The sequence below is a fragment of the Pterocles gutturalis genome, unplaced genomic scaffold, assembly GCF_000699245.1.
Source record: "Pterocles gutturalis isolate BGI_N339 unplaced genomic scaffold, ASM69924v1 scaffold16369, whole genome shotgun sequence".
NCBI lineage: Eukaryota > Metazoa > Chordata > Aves > Pterocliformes > Pteroclidae > Pterocles > Pterocles gutturalis.
This window is the reverse complement of record NW_010130987.1, coordinates 35294-45666: the sequence shown is the minus strand read 5'-3', so window position 1 is coordinate 45666 and position 10373 is coordinate 35294. Positions and strand designations below refer to the sequence as shown.

The following is a 10373-nucleotide window of genomic DNA, read 5'->3' as shown; positions in this document are numbered from 1 at the left end:
GAATATATTTTGCTCAAGAGAGCGTATCTTGCCATTTTTCTCAATGAATAAATGAAGAACGAGGCAGCACCGTAAGTTTGAGATATTAACTTGAACAAGAATTAAGTACTTTGTTATTGTTCTTTTAACATAAACTTTGACCAGATAAATTTGAAGTGAGTGAGCAAAGCTATATTTAGTTGCTTCATTAACTTTTTCTAGTTATACCTGTGTAGTGCAATCAGGCTCAGATTCTTCTGAATCAGAAATATCAGAGTACTCTGAGGATCCATTCCTGAGTTCTGATTTCACACTTTGAAAGAACACTGAGGAGAGAAAAATTAAAATGTAAGGCCAAACACTTATTACATACAATATTTAACAATTATTTTCAAAGCAGTTTTTAACAGTCTGTAAACAAAAGCACATCCACACACTGATCTTGTTCACAAGGCAAGTTTACTTAAAACTCTAGTGAGCTGCCTACTGTTGACCAACAGACTCCTCAAGTGGCTCACCAGGAAGAGTGAAGCCAGAAGAGAAATCAGGTGCAGCAGGAGCATATACTTTTTCTCTCCCATAGGGCACATACTCCACAGATGGCACCTTGGGCAATTTCTGCTTTTGTCTATAGGCTAGAGTCAGAGAAGTGGCTCTCAGAAAAAGTTAATTTGAAGTAATTTTCAATATTACTTTGTCTTAGACTCTCTGAACCTGTAATTTCCTTGTTTAAAAATAAAAGCAGTTATACAGAAACACTAAACATGGAAGTCAGAGGATATCAAGTGATTTAAAGGTTAAAAAAAAAATCATTGTGTTGCTTGCAATTTTACATCACAATTTACTGTTTTACACAGTTTTCTGCCTGTTTTGTGCTACTACAGAACTGCCAATCAGGGTTAAAATGCAGACCTGTTAAAGAAGATTAAATAACTACTGTGATGATACACAATCTACTCCCATTGGTTTTCATCACAGAAAGACCTGAAAAGGAAGAGGAGGAGAGGAAATACCAACCTGAGACACGCTTTTTTTGCTTGTAGTAAGATAAAGTACTAATTAGAGAATGAGGTGTCAAAATAGACATCAAAAACACTGGCATATGACAAAGCAATCAATCAAAACAGTAAACCATGTGGACTAGGTGGCTGATTTAAGTGCTGAAAGAACTCAAAATATGAAGTAGCTCAGTAGCTCTAAGAAGCATGTACTCTTAAAAGATAGTATATGACCCAAACAACCACAAGAAGGAAACACAATTTTAAGTGTTCAGAATCTAAATGCCCAACATCTGACAATAAAGTGAATACTCTAAATTACTGTAGCTCAAAAAAACCCAAGGGATTTCTGATGATAACTCAAGCCTTCGGTTCATTTCAAAAAGGCAAACAAGATTCTAGCATAAGGAACAGTACGCATAATACAGGAAATAATACCGTTATATAGCTCAATTGAATTTTCCTTTGGATTACTGCCTTTTCCAAGAAAAAAACTGCTCCAAACTTAGAGACAATTTAAACGAAGGGGCAAGAACAATTAATTAAGCTTATCTAAATATGCTCACATGTGGAGCTTCAGATCTTAGGCAAAAATTAATTTATAAATAACTAACCACAATTTATAAATAAACAAACTTCATAAATGCTCCTCAGGAACTTTTCTTTCTGTCTTAAGGAATTGGAAAATCCTAGTTATTAAAATGACAAAACTATTAATAAGAAATGTGAGTCTTCCTATAAGAAAGCAAATGATTCACCAAGACAGAAAAGAAACTGGAGATACATAGTTAGAGATATACAGATAATACTAAGATTTACAAAAGCAATGCTAAATATAGAGTCTCATACTTCAGAAGCCCTCTTGCCTTATCGTACAGATTAACTGATAGTACCTACTAAGAGGGACAAATTATTTGTTAACTGCCTACTATCTGGTAACATGATCTAAACTGAACAGCTAAAGCCACCCAACATTATTGAGACACCCCCGGTTCATTTAGGGCGGGGTACTAGCATATATGACATAACACAATACACTGTATGAGCCTCAGGTGTGATGCAGTTTCGCTATGCCAATATTCCTACATGCAGCCAAACTATTGTCCATTTTTACCACTTCTTTATTTTGCAAGCTCTGTGCGAAGCAGCCAGAGAATACCTGCCCAGTTTTTCTTTTGCCTTTTATTATTCAACATGCCAGGGAAGCTGCACTTCTTTATACTCCTCTCAAAACAAATTCCCAATTGCTTTCCGCGCTGCCCTTCCTCAGCTCCCCACCTCTGCTTTCCACATCCCCCTGCCTAAGATTACTGTAGTTTTCTCACCCTTTATTTTCACATACAGGTTTCAGATACGTTTACTGATCTTCATAACAACACATCACGTATTATTAGGACCCCTCATCTCTTCATCCATTAATGTGATTTTTAACTGAGCTTTAAAAAAAATTCATTATAAATATACAAATGGGGTTTTGCTTTCTGTTTGGTTGGGTTTTTTTGTGAATTACCTTGGTAATTACTATTGTTACTTTAAAATGAACTGGTCTACCCTCAGATAAAGTTATGGCTCTGCATGCTTCCAGAGACTGGGAGGAATACTCCAGAAATCAGGTGAATGAAAGCAGCCATTATCTGTAAGATCAGGCTAAGCTACTGTGAATTCAAAAAGATATCTTAAATCACCTTCCCCTCATCTATACAAAGTATCTTGCTCTGTTAAGCACAGTACATGATCTTTGTCTCTCTGATAACACTGGGTCACCATTTAGAACCAGGATCTTGGCATGACACACAAAGCTATATAGAGTTTGATCTGTTTGAAGGCATCTCTCTGTGGACGTTGCCTCTTGGCCTAAATCCCAGTAAGAACAATGGAAGGTGGCAGCTGTTATAGACACAGGTAGTTCCTCTTATGGAATTCTCTACAGAAGAACATCATCTCTCTCTCCCTCTCTGTAGACCTCCAGTTAAGGCAAAATAATCAAATGTCAGTGATATTTAATAGCCAAGTTTGAAGACTCCCATTGTTCAATTAAAAATATTAGCGATAGTCCCGAGTACTCAGTCTCTTGAAGAACGATCTCAACAATTACTTCTAGTTCTAAGCACATTTCTTACATTTAGATGCACACTGCCTTATTCATTCTGTATCAAATAAGAGCAACCATTTTGAAGAAAATCTACCATTTCTCTGATTTAATCTTTGACTCAAGTGTAAAACTTAGTTTAATTTACTTAGTTTAATTTTCAAAGTGGAAAAACAGCACATATACCTAAGCATTTACTCAACAAGCCGTATGCCTTGTGGGTTCATGAGTATCCAAGAGGGACCTCTTTCCTGTGCAAGTTTTTTAATACTGTTGTCTGTGACTTTTGGAAGCACAGTCAACAGGGATTACGAATTGCTTTGTTAACAAAAATAATTAGATATTTCATCCAGGCTGACAATGGACTCAAACGTTGTTACTGATTGCTGTGCAGGAAACTAAGGGAACTGTAAGTCTCCTCTAGAGGAGTCTTGTTATCTTTCAAGTATTGACCTCAGTTTCCTAATACATACCCTATGAGCCCTTGTAAGCTCCTGTGAAAGGATGTGACTTTTATAATTAAACAGAGAACTGAACAGCTATGTCAAGGACCAATCTGTCACTGCACACAGCGCTATTAAAAACAAGTACTGAAAACAGGCATTCAGTATGGATACTTTACTAATACACTGTGTGATCAGCACTGCTGAATACTTGGCAGGAAGGCTTGAGGCTACAGAAAGACCAAAGAAGATTTAACTCCTAGTGAAGGATGGTTTAAAGTATTGGAAAATGGGGTTACAGTGTTTTAAAAGATAACCTAAACTTTTCCCCAGCCTTGCAAATTACTGCAAAGGTCGAAACCATAAGATTTTATTAATGCTAAATTATGTTTGATTACTTGTATGGAATAAACCTAGTCATTAGCAAAACATACAGGACTGTATGATCAAGTAGGTAATCATCAAATGGAACAGAAAAGTGAAATATAAGACAGGTTTAAAATTAGCTGCATGTTATGATCTTTTATTCTCTACAGTGAACGATGGAATGGACTTTTCACGCTGAAGTACATTTTGGTCAAGAAAAATCAGCATTCTTACATTATGAAACCGACTAAAGGGAACAAACACTCATCTAGAACACCAATTAAACCTCCACTCTGAAAAACACAGTATTCAAAATGGCACTAACACAGTATGGTGAATTTTAATTTTCAACTCTATCATGTTAGCTTCTTCAGCAGACAGATAATATATGACAAATGTTTTCTTGTAACTTGTAATACTACTTCTCTGATCTGTTAGTTTATCCTCTTTATACTTTGGTAAACTTTCAGTCAGACTTCACAATAGCTAGACCCTCTTCAAGATCATCAAAATGTTCAACTGATAGGACTTAGAGACAAACTTACTGTTCAGTGGTTTCTGTTCATCTGTATTCACTTCTCCTTCACATCCTGAGGGCTGGTCTTCTACCTTAACAGTCGTCTTTTTTGACCTTGTCCTGTCATCTTCCTCTTCACTATCTGCTGTGTAAAGACTTCGATCTGTAAATGGGCGTCTCTCATCTCTGTCTCACAAAAAAAAAAAAAGTTATTCTTACTAAACCTGAATAATGTTGTAATATTACAAATAATCGTTATTTACAACACACTCTCGAGATACAACAGTAACGTTCTCTTATGCTCATCTTTTCATTCCAAAAGGTACGTATTCCCATTTTACTCCCTGGACAAGTAATTTCCATAAAGATGCAAAGTTTTACATCAAAATCACTTGTAACTGATGGATGCAAAACAACCCCTTCTACTTTGAAGCACTCCCTTCAGTACAAACCTAAGTGAGCAACTGAATGAAATGCTCTAACAAAGGAAAGTACAAAGAATCTCCTCCTCTTCACTCCACAACCGTGGCTCCACTAGGGGACAGCAGACACAACAGACACCACATTCCTCCTATATTCCTAACATGAATCTTATGGGTGAAAGGGAACTTAAAGCTCCACAAACAGAAAATAAATATTGTTAATAATTAGCATGCTCCAGACCATAATGACTAGGAACAGGTGATCCACAATCAACCCTTTGTACCTAATTATTCTTCCATTTGACAGCAGAAGGCGAAGATCATTGTCTTTTGTTCGCCATTCAGGTACTGTAGAAGATGGCTGAAAGGGCTTGTTAAATCTCCCATTCAGTTTCAAGCTTGCAGTATCCTAAAGAAGTAAAATCAATGTTGCATATTACTTATTTCTATAAATTCAACTGTTTTTTCTGCACTCCACAAAAGCTTAAACTCAGCACCAGGATGGTTACCTTCTTGATAACCAAGTGAAGAAAGCTGAGACAAAATATATTGGGATGTAAAAAAAAATGTAGACTGCATCTTCCCCTTCCTTGAATCACCTAGACTCTCCTGAAGAATCTGAAACAACTACAAGTTCACTACAGTACTCCTTTATATGGTTCCTTTGCAGAACTATCAGCATATTCAAAACAAAGAAATACCAACAGAGACAGGCAAGCCAAAAGCTAGGCTTGGAACTGATAAGGCAACTGCTGGATTGGGTGTCTGGTCCCTGGAATTAGTATGCCAGAACTGATTTATTTATAGGCCATAAAACACCAATAATGGAAAGTAACCTGCCATAAGCAGACCTCTCTTAGCTCAAAGCAATTTACATTTGACATATACTCTGAAGCAATCAGCGATACACTTATTTGCCAAACCAGGAACACGTAATATAATGGGGTTTTTTTACAAGTCAATACCGATAGTGAACAATATAATTCTACACTAAATGACAATAACTAATACTCCTAAACATTTGTGTGTAGCATGAACTGCGCAGGTTAACTATTTGTGGTAAATTTTAAGTCCAGCTTCCTGTCTTTGGGGGCTAAATTAATGTCTCTTGTTCATGCCTTATGAAGATCAATATAAGGACTCTAATCAGTATTTCTCACTATGACAGTCCATCCTGTCCCAACTATATTTGTCAGCATTTCTTATTCTCAAAAAGCTACTTATTTCCTTTCATAAAGCTAATTATTTCCATTCTCATTCCTTCTCCCATTTCTGTTGCATTTTTTTGAAATAAGGTCATCAAACCTGGAAAAAAATAATTTTTCAAGAGACTACATTTCGCTCATTCACTCCATGATACCTTTGTAGTGTGCCCACAAAGTCCACAGCCCCACAACGGAGACCAAAGGCAGCCTTAGGTTTACTGGTAGGGAGGCACAGTCACAGAGGAAATAGGAACATGACTGAAAAACAAGGCTAATCAACTTACAGTAACTGAATTATAAGAAACAGCTATCTAAAAACACATAGAGAAGCAGGCTGCCTCAGAGCCTCACCAAATCAAGGCTTTGCAAGCTCCTTTTTCTTCACAGAACAGATTCAAAGTAGCACTTGATAGCTACAGCAGTCCTAATTTTAAAACTATACTTTAAGTAGGTAGCCAATTCAGGGCACCTTTTGAACTAAAGGTTGAAGGAACATCCACTGTAGCTGTGGGTGCCATGGCTACAACTCCAGCCCCTGCACCTGCTGCACCAACTCTAACCATGGCACCCATGGCTACAACTTGCTTAACCCATGACATCCACAAAAAAAGTTATTGAGGAAGAGAGAAAATCCCATCAAGAAAACTCAGAAGAAAGAAACCAAAACCAAATCTATTCATGTCCCATATGACAAAGAGTAGCAGCCTATGTATGTTAAAAACTTTTCCCTTTCAACAGAGATTAGAAATCTACTCTGGTTTTGTTCTTCTTACACATAAGTTAACACTTGCCTCCTCCCACGGTGACATCTCCAGCCTTTTCAGTACCTCCCTGGTGTGGAGTTCCAGGATGTCCAGATTAGAAGGAGTTTTGGTAGCATGGTCTCGCAGTTTCCTCACCCTTCGTCTGGAGTGGTGAGGGTAAGTTGTTTCATGCGAAGACCGCGAAGTTGGACACGCACCAAGAATTCCCTGAGTTTTAATGAGTTTGCTGTTTTCCTCCTTGAATTAAAAACATGTATTTCAGAATAGTCTCAAAGGAATAAATCCACATATTTAAGTGCTGTTTCTTATTCATCATGTAAATTATATAAATAAAACTGGCAGACCATTTAGAGAAGTACTACATATTTCCTATGGATTTCATGTACAAAGCTTAGTTCTACTACACCTCTTTCCCATTTGGGACTTTTGTACTCTCCCATAATAGTAGTGCTTAACACCAAAACATCAAAGTTTTTATTCATGAAGGCAGCATAGGGTAGACACGTACTGTACCCAAGAGATCACATTTCTCTTCAGTTCTCAGAACTGTTCTCTCCACATTCAAATGTGAGAAATTTTCAAGAACCAAACATTCATTAAGAAATAAAGGAGCAAAATACTGGTATAGGAAGGAGGGGGGAGAAAGAAAAAACACTGTCTCTATAACAAATAACAAGAAAACAAGAAAAAAAAAATCAAAAGAGATGACAACTGGACCAGAACTACCAAACAAGAGGGTAGAAGAAGGGAATATGCACAGAATTTCTAATTAAACTCTTAAACAACATATTCACAGTAATTATTGTAACTAGTTATAAGTGAGAACATTTTAGAAATACTGACCTACAAATAATTTCACTATCACTAATATTTTTTTAAAAATACATAAAACACCCTCGCTACACATTTTCTTTATCTCAAGTACCCACAGCTTAGTATTCCCAACACTTTTTCTCTTGACTGTCTATTATTAAATGACTGTTAAATAAATTAAAAGGTGAATACAGTCAATCAGAAGCATAACTACTAGGGAATTCCCTGATTCGAATATTTTTTTCCTACAGGCTTATATAGGGTTGCCTCTGTTCTTACCTCTACAGAACGAATTACTTTTGAGAGCTCTTTTATGAGATGCCCAGGCCTAATGTTGTCTGGTATTTCAAAGGCATGTTCTGTTACAAGCTGTATACAAGGGGGGAAGAAAAGATAACTTAATTCATTTTTTCAGATAAAAGCAGACATAATAAGAAATAAACAAATCTACACGGAAAAAAAATAGAAGGAAAGAAACAGATAAACTTCTGTAATAACAACTGCAAACTGTCAGGACAGATATACACACACTGTAGCTTCCAGTCCAAGTTTTATAAGGTATTCTCCAATGTCTCTATATATCCAAAGAAGTGGTAATACAAAGCCATACTGACAACCACTTAATTCTTTTTTCCCCTCAGTACAGTAATGAGCTTCTTTTTTTCCCTTTAGCATGGTCAGTATAGAGTCACACTTCAGAAACTCTAATTAGAGTCACAACCTTCAAAACAGCTAAAGACTAATGGCAAAAATTTAATCTAAAGATAAAATCAACAATAATAATCAGTAATGAAATGCAGATTTTTAGACATCTGCCTCACATTTCACTTTTAAAAATTACTTTCTTAGCTTATTTAGAATCTAGTAGGTTCAAGAAAGCAAATTAAAAAATCATTCCATATAAAAAAATTTAGGAAGCCATAACAGTTTATCTTCCCTTCAATCCTCTGAAACAGTATCAGAGACAAATTTCCTATATACGTATAACCAATCTGAATAAGTCCAAATACTCTACAGTTAGATCTAGTAAAAAATAAGTTTAATATTCCGTATGGACAGTTTAAATCTGCCTCAAAACACTTTTAGTTTGAATTAAACAGACAAAACAGCACTCACATAGACCAGAATGACTAACACGAATTCTGGTATCCCCTTTATTGACTATTTAAATGGAAAAATATCGCATGAACACTTTCAGCTACCAACATTTCAAAAATTAGATTTAGCAGCAAAATTATTGCTAGAAGCAATTTAATACTGCATGTGCATTTCATTGAACCTGGCTTCCTCTCAGTCATTAAAACAAACACTCTATCCCCCTCACAAAAAAACAACATGGATATATATAACCATGGTATAATCACTCATTTTAGTGACATTAATTCTACAGGAAAGATTAAATCAGCTGCTATTATTTATCATCATTCATTCTTTGAATGTATCACCTCTACACATTCACACTTGGCAACACAGCACCTCTGTCACTGAACTGTATAATTTTTCCAGGAAGTTACTGGTTATTTTAGGACCATTCAAACCTTTCTACTTAAGGACTTCACTCTCCCAAAAGCCTTCCTGTCTGAGAAGACTTCAAGAGGAAATGACCGATGCAATCCTCCAAAATACTGACTTCAAAGTTTCCCTGGTTTAAAAATACTGAAAAACATTCCTAATGCAAACAAAAGTTTATATCAGTTTCTATGAACATTATTTTGCCAGTACGATTTATAGTAACGATTTGAGCAAAGCAAGTTCCACCGGCAAGCTTCACTTGGTTGCCACTATAAAAGGTTATCTACTTACACCAAAGCTCTCTCAATTAAGCTGTGGCAGAGTAATTATTAAAAAATTTAGAAGAAAAAAAATACCCATTCAAGCAACTTAAGTATGCAAACAAATTCAAATGGCTATATAACCTAGCAGTCTGAAAGAAGGAAAAGATGGGCAAGAAATACTAACACCTACAGACACCATGTCTGGAAAGTTTTTGTTGTTATTAATTAACTTGTTTTTATGTTGTCTCTGCATACTTCCTCTTGGAAAAGCAACAAGCAGCCTTTGGGACTGAGTAATGCTCTTGTACTAGGGAGAACAGCAGTAAAAAAAATGGCTTAAGTATGCGAGATGTAAATGGCAGGTAAAGAAAATAATAAAAGAAAGCCATGATTCATTCAAGAGCTTCAAGAAATTGTTTTGTAAACGTTGGAAATAGACAGAGGAAAAAGAAACCTGTTCTAAATCAAGAAATACAGATAAAAAAAAGTCCTGGAGGGCAAATGAATCCACCCATCTTTGGAAACTAGCAGCACAATGAAGTATATAACTACTTAAAACCACACACAAAAAAATTAATATAAAATAAAAATAATAAACCCCACATTCCTCCCTCCTTACAAAAAAACATGATTTTTTTTTTCTTTTACAACAGCTACTAATATCCTTTTAAAAAACACCGAACAGTTGTCCAGAATAATCTTACTGGTACATAAATCAAATACCTGAAAAATTGAATCTGGGACCTGTTGCTTATTCAATCTGGAGAAAGTCAGAGCCCAAATCCAAGAGCTCAGATGACTGGATAGGTCATAATCGTTATTGTGTATATCAACTAACCTGCAGACTGATGATTTGCACCAAACTAATCAGAAGATACACATCCTGACAAAAGACTTGCACAAGAGATGAAAACTGAAATAATTTTAGTAGTGCTCAATCTCTATTCTTAGCATCTTGCAATTTTTGGCAGTTTTTAAATATTGCAGAAATGAAGACACTGC

The 10373-nt window shown here is 35.9% G+C and overlaps 1 protein-coding gene across 1 annotated transcript in view; it reads right to left on the bottom strand.

Annotated features, from left to right (window-relative positions):
• Positions 1–207: 207 nt before the first annotated feature.
• Positions 208–10373, bottom strand: part of KDM7A (lysine (K)-specific demethylase 7A) — a gene marked incomplete at both ends in the record, with an annotated part of 31011 nt that continues 20845 nt past the window's right edge. Inside the window, 5 exons of the mRNA XM_010080434.1 lie at positions 208–305; positions 4421–4578; positions 5099–5223; positions 6811–7020; positions 7876–7965. Coding sequence (XP_010078736.1) covers positions 208–305; positions 4421–4578; positions 5099–5223; positions 6811–7020; positions 7876–7965 — 681 coding nt within the window. The remainder of the gene's footprint in view (positions 306–4420; positions 4579–5098; positions 5224–6810; positions 7021–7875; positions 7966–10373) is intronic.